The following is a 25,753-nucleotide window of genomic DNA, read 5'->3' on the forward strand; positions in this document are numbered from 1 at the left end:
ACCTATTTTATGATCTATGCTTAAAAACATCAACCTGAGATGTTGGTTGCCATGGGTCCATAGGTTGCCGATGAAGCCCGTAACCCCCAAATTGTTCAGAACCCCAAGTCCCGTACTTGGCTGGGAAGGAGTGGGGTCCTTCCTGTGACACACTCTCCTGTGGTTTCTTATGTTGTCCCCTGTAAGAGAGAGGCAGGTTTACTAAAAAGATTCATGGAAAAAGGTACCTACAGAGCAACGTTCACTCACATAAATGGATTGCATTACATAGCTGGCATTCATAGTTACTTTTATTTTGTCGATGTATCTTTTGTTTGAAATCTAGGCAAAACCAAAACCAGAATGATTGTTAAAAATCATCATTAGAGTGAAACATTGTGTCTGATGGCAGGTCAACATCTCCAAGATGATTGAGCTGGGGAAATGAAAGTGTGTGTATAATTTCTGCAGTTTCCATAGCTACCGGGTGTGACCAATGAGCACTTTCCAAGGGAGCAAACTGACTTCCGGGCTTAAATAACACAAGCGATTGCCCATCACTGAATCACTGATGCTGCAGACACCAAGTTTGATGCTTAGTGGACGCTGTGTGGTTGAAATCAGCCCCTCTCTGCGCTCTCAAAATGCAAAAGCCCGTGTGTGTAGGGGAGGGGATCCTTCCAAAGGGTGAGGTCCACCCATTCAGGAATAATCTTGAGAGGAAACTCAGACTGTCCTTTGGAACAAGGGATGCTACTTTATGTCATGTTCTGGTGATGGTGAATTTCATTTTTCACGTCTATACGGACTCTGATCTGAAGGAATTTCATCCTGTCATCTCATGCTTAATGAGGCTAAAAATTATTATTCTGCTTAACTAATAAAAGAAGAATAAAAACAGATATTTACAAGCCCTAGATCTACAAATTCTCTAGAAGTCCTTTCCTCAAGTGTCTAAATAGCACAAGGTCCAAACAAATTATAAGTCTATACCTATCCAATAATGCTGAGTACGTTTTTTTAAAGTAATAAGGATTTTTTCAACAGAATTCTACCTTGAAGGCTACTCTTAGACAGCCTTTTGAAACATCCACTCAAATAGGCACAAAAGTAAATCATTTCTTTATGAAAAAATGAAGAAAACTACATGATTTGAAAAACTACAATTAATTTTGCTTATACCCAAAGTTGTAACTGCAGATAAACTTGTACAATCACTCATCTGAGTTTCTTGTGACTGTGTAACCCATTTGTTCGGGTGCACGTGACCTACATTTCTTGTCATGTTACATATTCACGGGCAAACTCTAAGAATTTTCAAAAGGATTATTCCCAGGCGTCGACCCTTATATTACTGATGACGACTTGAGGAAGTTTGAAGTCACACTAATCGTTGCTGAAATCGGCTAAGCACATCAATGTGGGCTAGACGGTGGGCTTTACTCAGCTTCTTCCATGCACACCCCACAAAAATCCCATGGACTGGACGGGGCTGTCACTCCACTGACAGGTGAGGACACTCCGTGTCTAGGTCAGCTCAGGCTGCCGTAACTAAACTCCGTAGGCTGGGTGGGTGACATGAGAGGAGCTCAGTCCTCACAGTTCTGGAGGCTGGAGGTCCAAGATCAAGGTGCTGGCTGATTGGTTCCCCTAAAGGCCCTCTTTCTGGGCTGCAAAAGGCTGCCTTCTCACTGTGCCCTCACATGGTGGAGGGTCCCCAGGTCTGGCCTCTTCCCCTTCTTGTGAGGGCACTAACCCCATCACGCAATCCCCACCCTCACGACCTCGTCCACGCCTCACCACCTCCTGAAGGACCCGCCTCCAAACACCATCACACAGGAGTTAGGGCTTCGCCATGTGAATCTGGGGGAGGACATACATTATGTCCTTAACACTGAAGGTTTGAGGAGGTTAAGGAGGTTAAGGAATTGCTTAGTGTTACAGAGCAAAGCAAGTGGTTAAAGATGGAGTGAGCCCTGAGACGTGCTAAGACACATGTTTACAATGGAATGACGGCTTTGGAAATCCACGGTGTGACTTCACCCTCCTCCCCACAAGCACCCAGTCAAAGAACCACTCGGCGTGCCGCTCTCCTGACTGGTGGCCTCTTCTCCACACAATAAACAGAGCGACTCTTGCAGTTCTCAGCCTCGCCATATCAGCTTGTCACTCAGCCCTGCGGTGGCCTCCCATCCCCGTCAGGAGAAAACGGAAACGCCTCCATGGCTCTGAAGGTGTTCCTGGCATCCTCTGACTGTGACCTTGTCTGTGACCCCTGCTGGAGCCCACCATCCCATCTCTGTAACCATGCCCCGGCCCGCCCCAGGCTCTGTTCTTTATCCTCTTTTATTCATCACCAGAGCCCTCGGTGCTACCTGATAATACCTTATCCTAGGTTCTTTTGTTACTGTGTTTTCACACTTGCCTCCCTCAGTTGAATGCACGTTTCCCATGAACAGAGACGTAGTTATGTTTGTGTTTCGATCACCAGCACCTCTAATACCACCTGGCATGTAGTAGATACTCGTAATCTGCTGAGCTTACAGATTGCTGAATGATGACTCTACGTGGTCCGAGTTTATCACTCCTATGCAGATAAAGAAGCCTGGCTCAGCGGTGCTGAGGGCTGTGTCTGAAATTCCCCCCGTTGGGAGAGGCAAAACCGGATCTGAAACCCACGTCTTCTTCCTTTACTGGTCCTTCCATCACCCACCCCTACCCTTCCCTGTAGGAACACGGAGTAAGGAGCAACCATCCCGATGAGAAAGGGGGAAGTGGGGAAAGCACTGCAGATTCACTGAGGGTCACATCGGCATCACATACGCACTAGGTCATCCCTGTACAATCATGAGGGGTAACAGTATCCTCACTTTACCTCTACAGACAGGCTCTACCGCTTGTACACACCACTCACCAAGTCGCTGGCAGAGCCTTTGCTCAAACCCTGTCTCTGATCTGGTGGTCCTGCCCTTACCCAGGAGATGCTGCCCCGGCCTCATAAACTCAGGAAGGAGTTTAAAGGAAGAGGATGGCTTCACCTTAGCTCATAGCCACATTTGCTGGAACTTATAAAACTCCTTGTCTCATACCCTTGTCCGTCTGTTTACTACGAGGGTATTCAAAACTCAAATGAGAACCAGAAACGTCTGGGCTTTGAAAGCAATCTGTTAAAAACTATATATAACTCATGTATGGTTAAAGCCAAGAGTATTTACACATGAAGCCTGCGATCTGATCCCTTGGAGGAGCTGGGATGGTGTGGTTAAAGCAGCCTTCGCGGTGTCGTTTTACACAGATTCCAGGGAAAGGTGAGCTGCAGGTGTACACAGAGACAAATTAGCGGTGCTCCTAGCTCCAGGCTGTTTAAATTACTTTTAGGCAGGAGACATACTGTACACACCGGGCTTTAGATGTGAGTAATTAACATGAAAAGCTTCCTTCCTCTTCCCCTGTAGTCACACTGAGCTGGATTGCTCTCTCTCTTCCCAGTTCCGTTGCCTGATATCTCATGTATTGTCCATCTTGCAGAGTGCCTATTTACTGAGGAAAATGTCCTTGTCACGTTGGCAAGGGTACCTGTTTTGTAAAACCAGTGGTGATGGGGGCAGCCACGCCCAGAGCCCACAAGGCAGAGGCCCTGTGGCTTCCCTGGTGCCACCACCTGAGACCTTGGCTGCCGGTCTGTGATGGACCACAGGCATCTGTATAGATTTGCTGGCGTCTGCTCGGGGGTTGGGACAGGTTTATTTAGTTCACTGCCTGTCGGCTGAGACCTTCCCTCTAGCTTTACTCCTAGACTTAGGAGACGCCAAGCCAAAGCAGAACGAAACAAAATAAAACCAAAACCAACAAAAGAAACAAACAAAAACGAAAACAAAACAGGAGCTGATGTAAGGGATTGTTTGAAAAAGCATGTCTTTGGCATCTGGACCAGTTTCCCCTTTGTTCCTCCTGTATCAATATTTACAGCCTCGCACAAGGCAAACTCGTTAAAATGAAGTCCCTGAGGCCTGTGATATCCTGGATTATCTAACACGGGTGACCACACACGCACGTGCACTCACACGCACAGTGCATGCTGAGGCATTTAGCGTATTTGAGGAAGTTAACTTTCTCAGAACCCCACAGTTTCAGTTTCTATAAATAACCCAGAGGAAGGTAGAATCTATTACAAAAACCAGAAAAAAAGCATATTTTTAAAAATGTTTAAAATTAGAGCCGTTTTGCTTTTGTTTCCACACAGAACCTACATTCTCAGAACCATTTAGTCTAATCTGGACTGCCATTCCTGCCAGGGACATGAAAGTTGGGACCGTGGGGCTTGACCCCGGAGCAATAAAAGGGAAAGGGAGCTGAGGGAACCATATTAACCTGACGTTTCCAGACTTGAGATTCTAAAGTGAGTCAGTGTATCAGTTCAGGCCGGCCTTGATGCCTCGGTAATTGCCGGTTTTGACAAGGCAGGTGGGGGGGTGCTGGGTGGTGCTTCACCCCTGATTCCAATGGGGCATCTAATCAGTTTGGGTGTTTTTAACCACGAGACGATATATCGTCATCCTTCTGCATCTCCTTCTGAGGATGCGGGAATTCCTTCAGAGACAATTTCCTTGGGTGTCGTTCAGCATCAGAAAGCTCCACGCTCCTCACTTGTGATTCTGCAATAATTGTCATCGATGCTGAGAAAAGCTGTACAGCACGAAGTAGAAGATGCAACCCGAGAACCAGTGGTGAAAGAAAAAGAAACTACGTTATGGTCATGAAAACCTGCCTTTGTATCATTTTTTTAAGATTTCACATGTCAGCGATATCACATGGTATTTGTCTTTCACTGTCTGACTTACTTCACTTAGTACGATAATCTCTAGGTCCATCCATGTTGCTGCAAATGGCATTATTTCATTCTCTTTTATGGCTGAGTAATATTCCATTGTATATATGTACCACATCTTCATCCGTTCACCTGTCAATGGACATTTAGGTTGCTTCCATGTCTTGGCTACTGTAAACAGTGCTGCAATGAACATTAGGGTGCATGTGTCTTTTTAGAATTAGAGTTTCCTCTGGATATATGCCCAGAAGTGGGATCCTTGGATTATATGGTAACTCTATTTTTAGAGTTATTTACAAAACACACTCCTATATATAAAGTAGATAACCCAGAAAGACCTGCTATAGAGCACAGGGCACAGGAAACTACTCTCAATACCTTGTAGTAACCTATAAGGTAAAAGAATCTAAAATAGAATATATATATACATATACATGTGTTTGTATGTAACTGAGTCACTTTGCTGGACACCTGAAACTAACACAACAGTGTAAATCAACTATATCCCAATAAAAAATAAAATAAATAATTAAAAAAAAAAAACACTCTGCCTCCCTACATGGGCTCTGGGCATATTTGAAGCCAGACGAAAGGGAGAAGCAATATCTGGGCTCAGCAGCCCCCGAGCTGGGGTCCAGACCTCCACGCCTCTAACCCAGATCACCCCAAGGCCTCATTACGAACAGAGGAGCCACCGGGATGCTGTGAAAACCTACATCCCATCGTCTGGTGCCTCCAGGGTCTTCCCTTCACCCAGAGGAAATGCCAGCTGCTTAGGTGACCCAGGAGACGGACGCAGCCTGCCCCAGCCCAGCCCCCCTCTGCCGCCCAGGGCTCTCCAGCCACACCAGTTTGCCGGCTCTCCCTCCCCCTGAGACCCGTTCCCTGCCATCCCTCCACCACGTCCGCCCTCTGGGACGTGTCCCCTAACCTCCTGCCTCCTCACTCGATGTCCGCCCTCTCAGCCACGCCTTCCCCAACCTCCTCATCTATGCTTTAAGGAGCAGGGAATCAACAGTAACCACCATTACTTAACATTCAGAGACCTCAGATGAGGGTAAACTATGAATTTCGCTCTGCAGGGCTACAATATGTTCAGTTATGCCTCTGAGTTTACCCCAAAGAGGAGTGCAGAGTAATGCAATTTAAAGAGAAGGAAAAGGAAGGGATTCCTCTGTAGGATGACAAGGTGACTTTCTGGCCTACTCCACTGACTAGCTTCCAGGTCAGTTAAACTCTAAATAGTTACTGATTTCCAGTTCTACAGGGCTTGGTAACCACTGAGTAACCACTGAGTGCATCAGAGACCACGGGACCCCGGTATTAAGTTTTGAATGCTCATCGGAGGAAATTAAATACTCAAGAGAAATAACCCAAAAAAGTATACAATAAGGTTTTACTCATCATTGATGTATAGCAAAGCATTCTCTGCAATAGTGACCAGATGGTTGAGCTGAAGTTAGATGATGCTTAATTTGATGGACGCTTGCAGTGACAAAAACTGCAAGGTGTTCTGTCCACATTCTATTGAATTAAATGCAGTTCAAATTTAAAGTACCTTGATACTACGCAAAGTTTTTCATAGGTAATGCAATATTATGAAGAGGAAAATGGACTCTTTCTAGCTTTGTGATTAATGAAAGCTGATTGTGACACATTTTTAGCCTCTAAATATAACATAAGATGGTAAGTTTTAGAAGAGACTTGATTATTCCTAGGCAGTCGCTGGCGAGGGTAGAAGATGTCTGGAGTTGATCAAGTAGTGGTCAGGGTTCTAGGTCACAGGGGAAAGATACAGAGTCAATATACATTTGGATAAATTAAAAATTATTCTGATATTCTCTGGAATTTTAGCCTCGACATTTGCAAAACCATGTGAACGATCTACTTTTTGATCTCCCTTTCATGGGTAAAAAAGAACTTAAGTTATTTACGACACCTGTTATATTATTTAGACGATCATTAAATCTTAAATGCATATTAACAATGTATTTTAATTAAAGGATGAAAACAGATGTCACCATTAGCAAATATAATGGGGAGGAAATTACATCCTGTCACTTGTCTTGAAATGCACTCCAGAATGGCTTAGAAAATACGGTACCTAACGATGGCTGACTAATTCGCTATACTGTGCAGGTAGAATCCGGGAAGCTTGTATTGATATTTCCCTGCTTTTAAAAAATGGAAAAAAGGAAGCCTTTTTGGAATAAATGTCTTTGTCCTCAGATATTGAATTTAGGCTCTAAAAGTATGGTATTTACTGGTGCTGCTTTTAAAAATCTGAACTCAACCTAGTTACTTTATTTTATTATTCTAAATCCTACTTACATATTGCAATCCATTAAAAAATAATGTTAGATGTCACAGAACAAAAACAGATGCTTTATCTGATTTGAGTTCACTATTTTCTCTGTACTTTATAAAAAGAGCCAGTATTTTATGGAGTACTTACTAGTGTCCGTACCTCCGTAAGTACTCTACACGTATTAGCTGTTTTAATCCTCACAACCTCATAAGTAGGTAGGCATTATCAACCCCATTTCATAGATGAAAATGTGAGGTCTTAGACTGTAAAATAACTTGCCAGGCCACAGAGTTGATACAAGAAAGAGCCCAGGAAAGATTTGCACCCAGGAATCTGACCCCAGGAAACCTGGGCTCTGTCTCTGCTGTTTTCTCAAGTATTTCGTGTGTGCAAAATTCAAAACCAGAGAAATATGTTGGTGTCCTCACTTCCTGGGGCAAGAAGCAGGTAATCCGTTTCCCTTCCAGACCCAGAGGAGGGTTGGCATGACTTTATCACACTCTTTCTAGGGATGAGACTGAATGTCTGACCAGACAAGTCAGGAGAGTTACTGGTGGCCAAACAGAGACCTGATAGCTGGAGTGGGTAACCTCTAACCTTGACCATTGGGAGGACTTGTTCACAGAGGCGCTCATTAGGTGTCTGCAAATTAGAGCATGTTGCCTGTCTCACTTATTTCTGTGGCTCTTTTGTTTCTAGGAAACAAAGAAGCTTACAGAGCTTTGTGGAGCCGTTAACATTTTAAAGGAATTATTCTGATCGCGTATTACACGTATAAGGTAGTATATGTCCAAGTTACATTGAAAGGGTCCCCTTAGCCACCATATCCCAGATCATATTTTATCATTCAAAAGAACAAGCAGCAAAACTTGGTTAACTCACGAATAAGAAGGATAAATTCAGTGTGCATAAATTTACCAGACATTAAAAGCCAAAGGGAAAATAATTTTGACATGTTAGGAGTTTTCTGTGTCATTCATCCAGTCACCATTTCAGAGTGTTGAGGGTGCTTGTGATCCAAATAACCTACATCTCTCAGTTCCAACAGCCTTAATGATAATAGTCCTTTTTAAAATATCAGATTTTAAGATCTCCTTTCTCTCTTTCTGTTTGGGTGAATTAGCAGTGAACATTTTTAAAAGCGCTGAAAAAGATTTCAGACGAAATTATGTGCTTCCCCCGGTGGCTCAATGAGTAACCTGTTTATCAAAGTATAAAAATGATTCTCTCTTGGGCACAGTTTTCAGGTTTAGGCTCTGGTGTATCTCAAGTGTTAGAAAGCCGCGATATTATCCCATCATTTAGAAGGAATAGTTCTAGGCCCTACGACAAGCTTCTACACATGCAGGCACTCAATATGCAGGAGCCACAGGGAGGGTGTTTCTTGGGAGATGAAGTGGAACAAAAATTTTAACATGTGCGAGGGGGCGTCTGTGTCCTGAGATGCTCACTTGATGCTTACTCAGGAGTGGTCTCCTGTGGTAAAGTGAAAACGGAATTAAAAATAAATGCTTGACTGAAGTAACAAGCTATAAAACACTCACAGCTAATCATCAGCTCTGCTCTCTTTTCTCCTGTCATCTCTCTGTGCTTTCAGAACCCTGTGGGATGCTGATTGGGTGAACTACATCTTTAACAGTGCTAAATGGAGGACAAACAAACAAAACAAAACAAAACAAACGAGGAAGAAAAATATATGACAAAACCCTTAATGTATAATTTCTGTAAGGGCGTGTGGAATGAGGGTCCTCCACAAAAGAGCAGAAATTGCAACACTGTATACATTTCTCTTTTGTTCTTTTCCAGCTACCTCTGAAAACACATTTTTTTTCTAATAAGTTATACCTCCTGCTGATTGGTCTAGTTTGATTTTAACACATTCAATATTTTCAAGAAAAACAGTTTCAACAACTAAGAATTAAATGTATTGATAAAAATAAAAATCTTTAGTGCCATCTGCTGGACATTTGCAATAAGTAAAAAGTATACTCGTTTTCAAGACTCAGTATGGTCTTAAACACAAACTGAAAAATATTTTTTTCACCTGTAGTAATATTTTAAATTACTCAACAATATCTGGGGTAAATTTCTGAATTACTGAAATGTTTAGGATAGGTATAGTATTATCTATATATCTATCTATATATAAATGTATTATAGGTTCATTTTATGTATATATTATTACAACCTTTCTTTGAGAGTAAAGTTTTTTACAGACTTTATTTTGTAGAGCAGTTTTAGGCTGACAGCAAAATCGAGGGGAAGGTGCAGAGATTTCCCGTGTACCTCCTGCCTCCACGCATGCACAGACTCCTCCCCCATCATCAACATCCCCCATCCCCGCCAGGTGCATCTGTTTCGAGTGGTGCCCTACAATGACACATCAGTATCACCCAGAGTCCGCAGTTTACCTTAGGGTTCACCCTTGGTGTTGTTCATTCTATGGGTTTGACCAAATGTATAAGGAGATGTATCCACCACTATAATATCATGCAGAGTAGTTTGACTGCCCTAAAAATCCTCTGGGATCCACCTATTCATCCCTCTCTCCCTGCAACCCCTCCTATGATTATTTTTAAAACCTACAAATCCTAATATGTACACATCTGTGATTCATAGAATTGTAAGTTTTAAACAATGGTGGATATCACATTAAATTATATAACGTAATAGTTACATTTTCAGCATCTCTTCACACAAGCAGTCCTCCAAATTTTGCATTTATAATTATAATTTAATTATGTGATGAAGAGTATTTTTAACAAGTAATATGAAGGATGTATAAAAAAATGCCTTCATTTTCTAATTTAACCTTAATGTAGGGATCTCTACTATATTATAGTCCTCAGATAATCTACACCAGGATTACCTGGGTTGACAATTTAAAAGGCAGGTTCCTGAGATTTATCCCACACCTACTGACTCAGAAGCACCTGAGGTTAAGGTGCATTTTAATAAGCCCATTAGATAATTTTGATACCTACTATGTTTGAGAACACCAAGGAAACGTCCCTCACAAATCAATAACTTTCCATTCCTTCAGCCATATTCAAAGAAGCATCTGAAGATAGGAAGGTATAGTGGAAAGTTGGAAATACAGGACCTAATTATTCACAAACCAGTTTTACGACCTTATGTAAGTAACAAAGTATGGGCCTAGGTTTTCCCATTTATAAAATGAGATCCTTCTCCCCAGAGATCTTCAAAGTCCCTCCTGTGTCTCTATTTTCCTAAATCTCAATATTTCCATTTAAAACCAGGTTTTGGAATCTTTCCTATATCTTTTCTCACTCTGAGAATGGGATTCAAATGATTCCAAAGTTATGAACCCCAAGTCCTAGCAAAGAAGCAAGGGGCTTGGTCCAAATCTGGACAGCCGGATTTCTTTCTTTGGGGGGGGCGTGCCACGTGGCTGGGGGGATCTTAGTTCCCCGGCCAGGGATGGAACCACGGCCCTCTGCAATGAAAGCCTGGAGTCCTAACCACTGGACCGCCAGGGAATTCCCCACACCTGGATTTCTTAAATGTCAGGAACCATTCACAGGGTTGAAAAAGAAAACAAAGGTGAAATGTAGGATAATTTGAACTTGTACCAAAAGAAAGCTAACATGGTCATATAGAGGATAGTATATTGTGGTCCTACAGATCAGTGAAAAATTAACCTAAGTAAATTTAGATTAAGTTATTGGTAAATTAAAGGTTTATAATACTTGGTAGGGGTTCAAGTTGCAAAAGGCAGTTCAAGGCTGGAAGGAAAATACACTGCTGTGAAAGTAATCTCTCTTGAATTATGTGAATTTGCAGCTGTAATCATTTCCTTTTGAAGAAAGGAAATACATATGCCAAACACCTATAAACAGCTTGTTACATTATATATGTTTAATATAATCTGAAAACTTTGCAAAAATACATTTACACATTTTAACCAAGACTAGTTGTTCCTCTAAGAAACAAAAAAAATGCTTAATTTAGTCAAGAATAATAGCAAATCATAAACCTTTCTTAATTTTGTGAATAGAGTCTAGAAGTTTACATTTTGTTAAAATAAATCAAGTTTTATTTTCATGATCAAATTACATTACAATTTTTTTCAGATTTCAGCATGATGTCTTTTTCTAATTGAAGTATAGTTGATTTACAATACTATATTTATGTTTATTTATATGATATTTCAGGCAAATAGCATAGTGATTCAATATTTTTATAGATTATACTCCATTTAAAGTTATTACCAAATAGTGGCTATATTTCCCTGTGCTTCACAATATATCCTTGTACGTTATTAATTTTATACATAGTAGTTTGTATCTCTTAATCTTCTATTCCTATCTTGACCCTCCCCCATTCCTCTCCCCGCTGGTAACCACTAATTTGTTCTCTATAACTGTGAGTCTCTTTCTGTTTTGTTATATTCACTGATTTGTTTTATTTTTTTATTTTTTGTTTTTGTCGGTACGCGGGCCTCTCACTGTTGTGGCCTCTCCCGTTGCGGAGCACAGGCTCCGGACGTGCAGGCTCAGCGGCCATGGCTCACGGGCCCAGCCGCTCCGCGGCATGTGGGATCTTCCCGGACCGGGGCAGGAACCCGCGTCCCCTGCATCGGCAGGTGGACTCTCAACCACTGCGCCACTAGGGAAGCCCTGTTTTATTTTTTTAAATTCCACATATAAGTTATATCATACAGCATTTGTCTTTGTCTGACTTATTTCATTAAGGATAATACTCCCTAGGTCCATCTTCCTTGTTGCAAATGACAGAATTTCATTCTTTTTTTATGACTAATATTCCATTAGATAGATAGATAGATAGATAGATAGATAGATAGATAGATAGATAGATAGATGTGATATATATCACTTCTTATTTAGCCATTCATCTCTTGATGGACTTAGGTTGCTTCCATATCTTGGCTATTCTCAATAGTGATGCTATGAACATTGGGGTGCATGTATCTTTTCAAATTAGTGGTGTTTTTGTATTTTTCAGGTATGTATACCGAGGAGTGGGATTGCTGGATCGTGTGGTAGATTTATTTATACTTTTTTGGGAAACCTCCCTACTGTTTTCCACAGTGGCTGCACCAATTTACATTCCTACCAACAGTGTACATTAGGCTTTGAAGAGAAAAAAATAATCTCTAATGTAGGGAAGCTGATCTCCATATACAAAAGAAAAGAACCATTTTCTGAACCATTTATCATTTATCTGAATCATTTATATTTACCAAAAGAACCATTTATCAAAAAGCCTTAAATAAAGTAATAAATTAAGTGAAACTCATATCATCTTATGTTGTTCTCTTTGTACCCCCAGGGACTCAAGCAGTGCCTGTTGTACAGCTGGAGCTCAATAAATGTTTGTTGAATTGCTGTTTGTAAGATTCTACTGTGTTTGGTAACTAGGGAGAAAATCTGATGCAATGGTAGGTCTAAGGTATATGAGAAGGGTTTGTGAGAGGTGCTGATAGATAATTGGGAACAAGGAGAATCCCCTTGTATCCCAGGATGAGCAATGGACTACCTTAGAAATCATATTTTAGCAGCCGATTGACGTGATTCGTTCAGTGTATCAGACAGTATGAAAGATGAACCAGAGTGAGGGAACCCATCGGCCAGAGCCTAGTAAAAAGTCGATGAAATAATGCAGGCTAAGAATAATGAAGGTCTTCATCACAGGTGGTAGATTGGGCTGTGCATCTCATCACCACAGAGGGAAGGTTTTTTTGTGTTTGATTGCATGTGTGTCTTATATCTGAGTCTGAGGTTTACCTTGATTTGTGGTCTTGCAATTTGCTTACTAGATGAAAAGGACTGGACAGACACAAATACATATATGTGTATGTGAGTTTCTTAGGGGACGGCATCTATCAAAAGAAATTTCCTGATGGAGGCTAAATGCTTCCTAGAGTGGGCATTAGGGGTGCTTAGTGTTTGGGGGGAGAGGGAGAGAGAGAGAGAGAGAGAGAGAATGAATGAAGGTGAATGAGAATCCCTAGACTCAGCTATTGCTCACTTCAGGTGCAGTGGAAGGAATTAAGAAATTTGACCTAAAGCAGAAGATTGTAGATAAAGTGGAAGACTGACCCTCACAACCTCTGTTCCAGACTCCTTCCAGGGAGTATTATGAAGAAGCCAGAAACCTAACAACTAAATTCCATGGATTCTCTTGCAGCTGGAATCCTTGATGTGATTTAGGATCCCCTAGTCCGATGCACGGGCCTGAGACTTGAACTGAACCTGAGTTAATGGAGGGCCACGCGGCATCTGGGCGTTGACCTTGCTGGTCTCTTTAGTGGCTCAGTGTGACTGTGGTGGTGGAGTCCAGACAAGAGCATCTCAGCCGGGGAGGTGGGGCTCCAGCCATTTGGACACTGGCTTTCTGATTCTACAGCAGCGGTCCCCAGCCTTTTGGGCACCAGGGACTGGTTTCATGGAAGACAGTTTTTCCACGGACGGAAATGGGGAATGTTTCAGGCAGTAATGTGAGCGATGGGGAGAGGCAGATGAAGCCTCCCTCGCTCACCCACCGCTCACCTCCTGCTGTGCAGCCCGGGATCTCTGTTCTTACAGTTTCCTGGCTGAGGACCTTTCAGTAGCTGGTTTTATGCTTTTGTTTTGGAGATCATTCCTGAAGATCAGACCCAGAACCCACTTCTATCCCCCTTCCAACAGTTTTATAGCACCAAATTCTATTACTTAACCTTTTTGCTTAAAAGACTGTGATGTTTTTTTATTTTCAACCCAATTCTGACACAAGGGACCATTCTTTCCAACCATTTTTTAAAAAAATTAGTCACCCCTGGAGTGCACTGGAATTTTACTGCCCCTCTGTTACAGAGTAGAATCAAAGAGACAGTTTCACGAAAAAGGGGACAATTGTGTTTTGGGACCAAGAAACCATTTTTTAACTGCACCTGTGTTTTGACTTCATGGGCAGTTATGTATAATTGTCAGGCTGTCATTCACTAGAACATACACAGTGGAGGCTTGTTTGCTGATACACAAAGACTCTAAAAGGTGATTTGGTTTCAACTACACTTCTGAGATATTTGGGAGCATTCATGATTACTTTATTATTATCTTAGCATGCTTTCCTATTTCTTTGCTTAAGTACTTACATTAATACCACCATGAGCCAGATTTTTATTATTTCAGAGAATAGTTCAAGTTCCAACTCATCTAGGAAAATGTTTTGGACCAGCTAAGCCAAATAAATCTCCCTGATCCTTTCACCCAGAATTATTATTTTCTAAAGAACAATTTCTTTCCGTTCTTTATATATGTTGCCATAAACTGCTAATTTATGTTTACATATGACTTACCTTCTAAGCACAGTGTGCATACCTTGGAGTCAAGAAGTGTGCTTTAGAGTTGAGGTTAGGGTGAGTTTTTCAACAATAGAGTTTGATGTCAAAAATTTCTAAAACAAGCCTCCAGGGTATCAGGCTAGCCGATGTTTAATTTCGGTCACTGTCAGGGCTCCTTCCCATACATCCCCCAGGTCTTTGGAGGCACTTAAGCGATCCAGCCTTCTCAGAAGAACTCTCCTGGCTTAAACCTCCCCATCACTATTGGCATGGGCCCTTGATCGTGGCTTGTTGTATGTGTTCTGTGCCACAGTTGGGAAAGGAAATATAGACCATGCTTGCTTTTTTCAGTACCCTTGTATATACGTCCCAAAGCAGCTCTCCATCTCAGGTGCTACATGCAAACTGCTCTGGTCTCTGCCCCTCCCTTCCTCTTGGGGAAAGCCCTCATCTTCCTTCGGGACCTGTAACTTTGGCTTTTGAAACTTCAAAGCACTGGTTCCCATCCCCTCCTACTGCAGAAAAATGTAGCCTAGACTTCACCAAGGAGAGCCGGGAAGAAAGGTGGGATTTTGGTCCTCTAGCTTCTGACCACTTTGGGGATGGAGGAAGGAGAAACACAAAACAGAAGTAAATGAGGCGCCGTGTCAATGAACAGAGATTCCTCTTCATCCCCCCATCACCAGTCACTCGGCATCTATCTGTGTGCCCTATTTATAGTAAGTGATCAACAAATATGCATTAACTGGTAAGGATGTTATTAATAACTTCCCGCTTAAATGATTTATTTTGCATTATAGGGTGATATAGATATATATTCTTTTTTTTTTTTTTTTTTGGAAAATTGTTTTGGCTACACCAAGTGGCTTTGTTCCCTGACCAGGGACTGAACCAGCACCCTTGGCAGTGAGAGCACAGAGCCCTAACCACTGGACCACCAGGGAATTCCCAGGATGATATTTATATTTTAGATGTATAGAGAATGATATTTAGTTTTATAGGCATTCATCTTTATTTCCTTCAAATACGTGCCACTAACCACCCAAACAACTTGTTTACAACTGGAATCTTGGAGTTTCTTAAATTGAGTACACAGATATTAAAATAATACAATGATTGTTACATAGTGAAACAATGGAAAAAATCACATCCATGGAGAAAACCAAAGTTTCTATATCAATGCTTTTCTTCTGATAGCATTGCATCTTTTAGAATGCTCTCCATTTTCTCTGTAGAAAATTTAAATCAGAGATCTGTGATCATATATTTTGTCGACCTTGCTAATCAATAAGAATATCTTGTTAATTCTAAAATTGAAATGTACAGATAAATTTCATAAAAAGATTCTACATTTGCAGTCCTGCATTTACTGTAATACCATAAAGTCAAATATGAATTTCCATGCATTATTCATAGTAGAACACTGTCACATATTTGATATGGATTAAAGCATTAAAACATCAGATACAAAAAATAAATATACTATTTATGGTTTCAGTACCAGTATCCTGATTCCAGAAGCAAATCTTATTATGAGGACAGCATCTTGACAGTGAGTGATCTCAGAGTGATGTGAGGGGAATACAGATTGAGAAAAGCGCATGAAGGTTGGTTTTTTAAGAGATAGTTTAGTAGAGCACTGCACAGGGTTATGGAATAAGTAGATTTTGAAGAAGTGGAAGTCATGAAGGCCGCTCTTCCCTCCCTCCCTCCCTTCCTTCCTGTTTTTCTTTCATAATTTCTGCTGGTAAAAAGGAGGAGTACACTGGGAAATAAGTCAGCCAGGTTGATGGGGACTTGGGTTGGGCTTTTTCTTTCATTGCAGAATAAGGGAGTCCTGTCTATAGGTAGAGGAAGAAGCCCAGGAAGAAAGAGGTGTGAGGATGTAACATGAGTTCTGTGCTGAGAAACGGCACAGTCTTGCTTCTTTCACTCTGCTCCCTGTGGTGGTATCCAAACCAGTCATATGAACACGGCCCATTTCTGGAACCAAGGAAGAATTTTAAATGCACACGAGAAGAGGGTACAGATGCGTCCAGGCCACCAAGACATGGCATCCAGGAGGCTGTGAGTCCTGGCCGGGTCTGGAGTGATGCCTGTGGGGGGAGACACTTGGGCACATCCTTCTGGGAGGAGAGCTCTGTCCCCTGGTGGCTCTCGTCCTTAGGAACTACTCTGTGGGCTGGATTTTTCCCCACTTTTGGTGAGACTGGAAGAGAACGCCCCTCTAAGGCATCCCACAGAGAAAGCGAGAACCGGAGACCTCACTCAGACCCCAATCAAGAAGCCTCATCTCACCAACCCTCTTGCTGTGGCCTCTGGGGAAAGAATCATTGCTTCCTGTGCACCTAGCATGGCCTGGAAGACCCCACGGTCTAAGTTGTACCAGCACTTAGCGGACCATCACTGGGTTCCCAAGTCACCAAAATAACTTTTTGAGTGTTTCAGAAGGGCACAGTCGCTTGAAGTCAATTTTGGGAATAAATACCATAGAGGAGCTGAGAAATGAGGGGAAGTAGAATTGACTGAGACTATAGCATCTGCAGAAGCATCATGACTGAGCTCATTGGCAGACATTTTGTTTTTCCATGGTCAGCTTTGTTCACATACCATCAATTAGCCACGATCGAAAACGGACATTTCCTCCCTGTGAGCGCTTTCCTGAGTCCAGAAACACTTTCATTTGCAAGTTGAATCTGCATTTATTCTCATGCTTTGTGTGAGCTCAATATAAGATCTGAAGTATGTGAAATTATTTATGTATGTATTTTTAATATTTTATTTTTATACAATTTTTAAAGGTTACACTCAATTTACAGTTCTTACTAAATATTGGCTGTATTCCCCGTGTTGTACAGTACATCCTTGCAGCCCATCTTACACCCAAGAGTTTGTACTTCCTACTCCCCCTTCCCTGTATTTCCCCTCCCCCCTCCCCACTGGTAACCACTAGTTTGTTCTCTATATCTGTGAGTCTGCTTCTTTTATGTTATATTCACTAGTTTGTAGTATTTCTTAGATTCCACATACAAGTGATATCATACAGTATTTGTCTTTATCTGTCCGACTTATTTTACTTTATTTTATTGGCCATACCACGCAGCTTGCGGGATCTTAGTTCCCTGGCCAGAGATTAAACCCAGGCCCTGGCAGTGAAAATGCTGAGTCCTAACCACTGGACCACTAGGGAATTCCCTGTCTGATTTATTTCACTTAGCATAATGTCCTCCAAGTCCATCCATGTTGCTGCAAATGGCAAAATTTCTTTCTTTTCTATGGCTGAGTAATATTCCATTGTATATATGCCACATCTTCTTTATCCATTCATCTGTTGATGGACACTAGCTTGCTTCCATGTCTTGGCAACTGTAAATAATGCTGCTATGAACACTGAGGTGCATGTATCTTTTCAAATTAGTGTTTTTTTCAGATATATAGCCAGAAGTGGCATTGCCAGATCATATGATAGCTCTATTTTTTAGTTTTTTGAGAAACCTCCACACTGTTTTCCACAGTGTCTGCACAAATTTACATTCCCACCAAAAGTGTACAAGGGTTCCCTTTTCTCCACATCCTCTCCAGCATTTGTTATTTGTGTTCTTTTTGATGATGGCCATTCTGACAGGTGTGAGGTGATATCTCATTGTGGTTTTGATTTGCATTTCCCTGATGATTAGTGACATTGAGAACCTTTTCATGTACCTGTTGGCCACCTGTATGTCTTCTTTGGAAAAATGTCTATTCAGTTCTTCTGCCCATTGTTTAATTGGGTTGTTTTGGTTGTTGAGTTGTATTAGCTGTTTATATATGTTGGATATTAACCCCTTATCAGTCATATCATTTGCAAATATTGTCACCCATTCAGTAGGTTGTCTTTGCATTTTGTCGATGGTTTCCTTTGCTTTGCGAAAGCTTTTAAGTATAATTAGGTCCCATTTGTTTATTTTTGCTTTTATTTCCTTTACTTTAGGAGATGGATCCAAAAAATAATGCTTTGATTTATGTCAAAGAGTGTTCTGCCTACATTTTCCTCTAGGTGTTTTATAGTATCTGGTCTTACATTTAGGTCTCTAAACTATTTTGAGTTTATTTTTCTTATATAGTGTTAGAGAATATCCTAATTTCATTCTTTTACTAAAGTATGCAAATTTAGAATGATATATTCAGGTAGAAAATAAAGCAAAGCCCCAAACAAAATTAGTTTCAATAAAATGGGAATAATAATACTGTCTACTTCATAAAGTTATTATGTGGTTAAACATATGCATTTCTTCTTAAAATTAGGTTCCATAAATGGTCAAGTCTTCTGTAGATTTTAATGCTGTCAAATACATTCACTTTTTCAGTTCTTTAATAGCAGTCATTTGTTAGCCAGTGATACCTAATGAGATAGAAATAAATTTTTCCTTCTTTATATTATAAAATATTTCATACATACAGGAGTATTATGTAACATATATGTAAAGCATAAAGAAAAAGAACAAAACATACATCATACATTCACCATGAAGCTTAAGAAAAAAAACATTTCTATTACTTTTGAGGCCCACAGCTGGAAAAATTTCATATCTCTATGAAAAAATATTTATTTGTTGAGTACATTTATTGTTCAGTATGTTTACTGCACTCAACAAGTTAAAACAAGTTTAGTTTACTGGACAGATGTATACATATACATATAGAAACGTGTTCATTGTGTTGTTCAAACCTCCCTATCATTATTTATTTTTGATCTGTCTGATCTGTCAGCCACACAGAGAGAGATGTGTAAAAATATTCTACTCTGATGGTAGATTTCTCTGTCCTAATAGTTTTATCAATTTTTTGGCTTTATAGGTTATTATATGCAATCAAGTTTAGAATTGTCACATACAACACGAAATGAACACTTCTTTAATAGTAACACCCTCTTTATCTCAAGTAATGCTTTTTGCCTTACGTATTACACCAGTTTTGTTTTGCTGTTGTTGCTGTTTTGTTATTGTTACCCTTTCCCTGGAATATCTTTTTTCCATCATTTTATTTAAAACATTCTGTGCTTTTATAGTTTGGGTATTTCTCTTCTAAACCTCATTTAGCTGAATTTTTTAAGTCTAACTTGATGAACTTTGTCTTTTCATAATGCTGTAGTCCATTACACTTACCGTGACTCCTGACATGTTGGATTGTTTCTGCCATCACATGCTCTATTTCTAATTGTCTGTGTTTGTTTGTTTCAATTCTTATCTTCTTTGGATTGACTTTTTTCTCATTCCATGTTTTTCTATCTCCAGATTTGGATGTTATACACTGTACTTCAATAATTTTTGGTGGCTGCCTAACTGGAATTTTTATTTTCAGTCACATGTGCAAAAGTTAAATCTGAAGTTCTCGCTCGCAGAGACTCTGTCCATGTCCCCAGGGCAGCTGTCAGCTTCAGAGCTATATCATCTCGGAATTACTGCTCCCGTTTCATACTTCTCCTTTGAGGAACTCAACTCCATACTCTCTCCTCAGCTCAAACATGAATTAAAAGTTATCCTTTTAAATATTTTATCCAGCATTTTTGGCAGTAAGATTTTCCAGGATATTTAGTCTTCAGTATAAACGCATTTGTTTTTGTTTTTTCTCAAGACGGACTAAAAAATATATTTATATATATGTATGACTTTTCCATTCAGCAAAGATGTATTGGCTACTACTAAGGGGATGTATGTTTTTATTAGCTGGCTGAACTGTGCACTTCTAACACTATTTACTGTTTGGTAGAAGAGAAGTGTCATGTACAGAAACAGTAATAATATATGGTAGAAATAATATTAAGTAGCCTGTGAGGGACCAGAGGAAACGCTATGAGATGCATTAGAGAAAGGTTTCATCTCAGTGCTCTGCACAAATATATTGTACAAAGGTTTCCTGAAACAGATGCCTTTTGATTGGACCCTATAGGATGGATAAAAGTCCTTTATGTTTGAATTTTTAAAAGTCAGAAAGACTTTGATTTTCAAGCTGTTATGCCTTAGTATAAATCATATACTAAATCAGGAGTTGACAACCAGGTGCACGGGCTAAATCTGGCCTACCATCTTTTTTTGTAAATAAAGTTTTATTGGAACACAGCCATGCTTACAATTTATGTATTGTCTATGCTACTTTCCTGCTACAGCAGTACAGCTGAGTAGTTGCCAACCGATATTGCCTGGCCCACAAATTCTGAAATATTTACAAACTGGCCTTTTACCGTAAAGTTTGCCAGCACCCAAACCAAAACATGTTCTGTATCATTATACGTTTATAGGGAAGCTTTTTCTTTAGCCTAGCTTTCTCCTTCTCATTTATATATATATATATATATATATATATATATATATATATATATATATATATATATATATATATATATATAATTTAAATATGTTTGACTTGGTGGTTCTCACAATAAATATTTATTCATGCACTCCCTGTCTGCTCAACTCAGCATTTTGGAATGGGTCAAACAGCTCTTCAATAAATTGATCAGACATTCTTGCATGCATTAAATAAAATATCACAATATCCTCTCTGAACTGAAATTAGCTGGCCTTTAAACTGGGAAGGATTTCAGATTCTAAACTACTTTATACGCTAGTGCAACTATGTTTGCTTTAATTATGAGAATTAAAATAGAAAAAAGTGTCAGCTGGCAAAGCAGGAAAGGGATTTGAGAATTTTTAAAGTAATAATTAAAGTTCTGCTCAAAAGCTGTTGATGTTAAAATGAAAATATAATGAAATCCCCGTACTTCAAACACTGCAGTGCTCGGACTTCACTTATTGAATGCAGTTTCCAGGGAGTCCCAGTTCCCCACAGTTATCATAGATGTGGAGCATCACGCTAACTGCCTTAACTGACAATAGCATGTGTGTTCTCTGATCCTGGGGAAACTCACATCCAGCAAACGAGCTTAGATACACAGATACATCTGCTTAGACATTTCCCACGAGTTTCTCTTTTGGTGTAAGAGCCAATGACTATTAAGCCTGGGACAATTTTCTTAGTTCTCATCAACAAAATGAAGGCTTCCTTTCTCTGGAGAATCACCGGCTGTCACGGTGCTCTGTACAGAACATGGAACCGTTTCTGTTTGTAGCAGTTTGAGAGAGAGGGGTTTGGACTAATGGGGAGCGGAGGAAACTTCAACCATATTAAGTGTGAATGTTCTTGGGGAAATGCTTTGCCTCAACAAATGTAGTTGCCCGAAGTCTAGCAGTTATCAATAAAGAGTAATAGCAACTCTCATACGTATGACCTGGGAGAGATCAAGCAAAACTGGGGCATGGAAAAATCTGAGTATTTGCAAGGTATGGTTTAGAGCTTGTAATATGATGCGACAGATCTAAGCTAGCTCAACTGTAACATATATATATACACACACATATAGGTATATACGTATAAACAGTCCAGTCTGTGTCCTGTGTGGAATACTTGATGCCACACAGATGTCTCCAGGAATGGAAGTGAAGGAAGATACTTCATGGAAGACAGCTTGCCTAGCAATGTAGTTTAAAATAGTCATTTCCCAAGTATGCATCATGCTTCAACCGTGGGTCTTGGGACCAATTTACTGTGACAAATTTTTTAAAAACACTAATCTGTATTAAACTTCAAACAGAATAAGACAGAAAATATCAGAGCACATTCTACAGAGTTAGGCTAAGAATCTTGTATAACGTTTGCCTTATATACACATGATTGTGGTTGTAAGATGTGGAGTCCCAGTCAAAAATACTTTGAAAGTCACCAGTCAAAGAAACAGAGGCACGGAGTGGATACAGGAATTCCACTGTTGGGAAATTATATGGAATGATTATATAGAGTCTATTTATATGCGGTTCAGTGCTAATAAGCCCAATGGAGCTAATAGAAGACAGGCTAATACATTTCTTACCTCTGGTGGTAAGGTTAGGGGGGAAAGTGGCTTCGTATGTTTTGCTTCAGTTCAAAAGCTAGACGTCTCTTCTGCTACGAAAAAGTGATTTTGTTCCCGTTTCCAGCATTCCCTTAGCTTGCTCCCATTTTCTCTTCTGCCCAGGAGATTGCATCAACAATTTGAAAGCTATAAGGAGCAAGTGAGAAAAATAGGGGAAGAAGCACGGCGTTACCAGGGTGAGCACAAAGACGATGCTCCGACCTGCGGGATCTGCCACAAGACCAAGTTCGCCGATGGCTGCGGCCACCTGTGCTCCTACTGCAGCACCAAGTTCTGCGCGCGCTGCGGGGGCCGCGTGTCCCTGCGGTCCAACAACGTGAGTAGAGCCGCCCACAGTGCGCACAGGTGGATGCGCCCCGCCTCCCCCGTGACCAGAGCAGGGGACGAGCGATGCAGATAATTCATAAAAGATGCGCTTTCTGTATGTGTGTATCTCGATAAATGATTCCCATTCAACACCAACAGATTACCTATGGGAGTAAGTTTATTTTCTGAAGAAAGTAGTTAATGTAGCTTTAGTATCGTGAATTATGAAACCCTTGAAGCGTGTTACCACCAATTCTTCTTGTACAAAAAAAGCAGAACAAAACAACCTACCTTGAATTTCTGCAACATATGTTTCAGATTGAATGAAGATAAAATCAAGGTAGATTGTGTGGCATTAAATTTAACCCAATGCAATCATGTATAAAGCAATAATTAGCCTCTGTGAGAGTAACTTCAAATTTGCTATCATGTTAAAAAAGGAAAAGAGTGCTAAGTCTTATGAAAATTATTTGGATATTTAAAGAGTGTGTCAAAATTTTAATTTCGTGGGGGAAAGTGGTGGTTTACACTTATATCTTCCTAATTTGGAAAATCACAGTTAAAATTAAAGTGAACCTACCCATCAACATTGTATTCTTTGGTAGTGTATTTGAGTTGTAAGTAGGGTATTATTCTAAAATCTCTTCTAGGGGAATTAAGACATTTAGTAAAATAGATGCATTATTAAACTTAAGATGAGCCTACTATTTTCTTTGTAGCCTTAACTTCTCCGAGCAACAGCATCTTTATCTATGAAACTGTATGGTAGTAATTAATGCATATGGTTGTTATGAGAATTAAAACAATTCAAATCTATGCAACTTTAATTTTTCTTTATGTTCCGTTCTTATGGTCACATAAGTTTTCTTTTGTCTTCCTAAAAGTTATGTGCTTTAGCTAATCCTCGTATGCTACCTTAAAGCCTTTCGAAAACAAGCTTGGATTGAGATCGTGTCTGGTGCATAAAAAGTGCACAGGACCTATTTGTTAAATTTCCCTTCTTTAGTTCTTGAACACACTTTTTGGAATGAATTCTTGCAAATGAGACCTGTGATGGTATTCAAAATATTAACAACTCATACAGTAAGGGTACTGTCCAATCTGAAAGGGTGCTGACGCTGAACGCTAGGGTGCAAATGGGCTGAGTGCCCATAGCTGTTGAATGCTTTTAACTTCACATTATAGGTTTGAGGCAATCCAATAACATAGAATCAAACTCATATTTTAAACAGGAGAGGGGTTTAAAGGAAATTGAGCTAAGAGGTACCTATGCTTTTGAGCAGACAAGCAGGCCTAATGTAGTTCATCCATCTTTACTAAACCCATTCAATCTTGGAAAAAATATTCAAAAAACAAAACAAAACAAAGCACAACTTAAAATATTTAATCTTGGACAAAGGACACAAAATTGTATAAAGTTGTTTTTTTCCTGTGACACTGTAAATTTTGAAATACTTGTTATGAATAAATCTTCCTTGTGGGATAATTTATGGCTAAATGATTAACAGATTTCTTTTCTCATTTTTATTTATTACAAACACTTCCCATTCTTAGATTTTTCCAGGTCATAACTATAAATATTTTAAGAGTAATTTGATATAATTATTCATTCAAATTTTATGCATTTTAATATGTCTTTTCAATAATAGGTGGACTAAATATAGTAGTGAATTAAGTTTTCTTTCTGAAGAATGATTTAAATGTAGATTTAATAATCCAAGTTCTCGAAAGTTCTGAAATTATAGTGCCCAACTTTTGTACCTAACCTATAGCAGGATCAGTATATGTGTATTTTCAACAAAAGATTGAACAGTGACTATTTTTTGGTGAGAATAAATATTTACTTTTTAAACTACCTGTGCTTTTATACTTTAAAGTAACACATGATTGCTTTCTTAAAATCTGTTTATTAATATATGCCTTATTTTTGTTTTTCTCTTCTTTTCCCTCTCTCTTTACTCTGCTTCCTTGGATGCTTTCCCAAAGGAGGACAAAGTGGTTAGAATCCATGATTTCTTTTCTATCGTTTGTTATTACAATGCTGTGAACTTTATTAAGTGAATGTTTCACCTAGTGTTGTTAATCACTATATTTCACAAAGAAACTACATGCTAGGAAGAGCTCATTCGTAGCTCTCATTGAAAAATAAAATGAACATCTAGGAGCATTACAGGGTTTTATATTAATAGATAAAGTCTGGGTAGTTTGTGTTCATGGCAACGGTGATATTTTAACATAATTTAAATCATTATGAAGCTCATTTGTCCTCTTAGCTCCCTGAGTTTTGAGGATGATTCATCTGCCTTGAGGAACAATAAAGTCTAATGGGCCTTACCTTTCTCATCACCCATTGGACGCATGGCGGGTGATTTGAAACTCTACAGCAGGAGGAATGGGATGTACTGATTTAGTGGAGAGAATGGATCAAATTAAAATCAAGAGCTCAGAATAAAATGATTGTTCTATAGAACACAAGTAGCAGAGTTGTCATATTGAACCACAGTTTTGCTCTTTTCTTCTCCCTCATGCATTGAAATCACTCCTAAGGAAGTAAAAGGTCACCTTTAACTCTTATCAGTCTTGGAAATCACAGAGGATGTACTCAGTAAGATAGGAGACAAGTGGAATCTTACATCAGCCTGTCCTTTGCAGACATACTATACACTTTCATTTGGTGTAAATTACAATTTCCCGATATGAGACTGAGGCAATGAGTATTTTGGGTTCAATATATCAACTCAGCTGCCTCTGTTCAACTGTTTTAAAGTTTAGATTACATACTGCAGTGTGTAGGCAGCAAGCCTGACATTAAGCTGAACATTAACTTGTGTTTTTAAACTTGATGTTAGTATATGTTCATAAGTTTTTTCTATGAAAAAGAAATCAGGGTATTATATAGGGTAGTTATTTTCACTAAATGTGTTTGCCTGTACCATTGGTGGTACGTGAGATCATTCTAGGGGCTATTATTTTAATGCAATACCGGTTTCCCCCACTATCTGAAAATAGAGATTTTCTATGAAAACTTTTGTAAGACCAAATGGCATAAAGAGAAGAAACAATTACCTCTGGACATAT

General features: G+C 39.7%; 1 protein-coding gene across 3 annotated transcripts in view; it reads left to right on the plus strand.

The window, feature by feature from the left end:
* LOC309831936 (regulating synaptic membrane exocytosis protein 1-like) overlaps positions 1-24,736 on the plus strand; it is a gene marked incomplete at both ends in the record, with an annotated part of 197,488 nt that extends 172,752 nt beyond the window's left edge. For 2 of the 3 annotated variants that reach the window (XM_082669366.1, XM_082669368.1), the window contains 2 exons: positions 22,472-22,685; positions 24,662-24,736. In XM_082669366.1, the coding sequence (XP_082525492.1) occupies positions 22,472-22,685; positions 24,662-24,736 (289 nt within the window). The remainder of the gene's footprint in view (positions 1-22,471; positions 22,686-24,661) is intronic. The other variant, XM_082669367.1, reaches the window with a different exon arrangement.
* Positions 24,737-25,753: the final 1,017 nt, after the last annotated feature.

The sequence above is a fragment of the Grampus griseus genome, assembly GCF_964374135.1.
Source record: "Grampus griseus genome assembly, chromosome: 13".
NCBI lineage: Eukaryota > Metazoa > Chordata > Mammalia > Artiodactyla > Delphinidae > Grampus > Grampus griseus.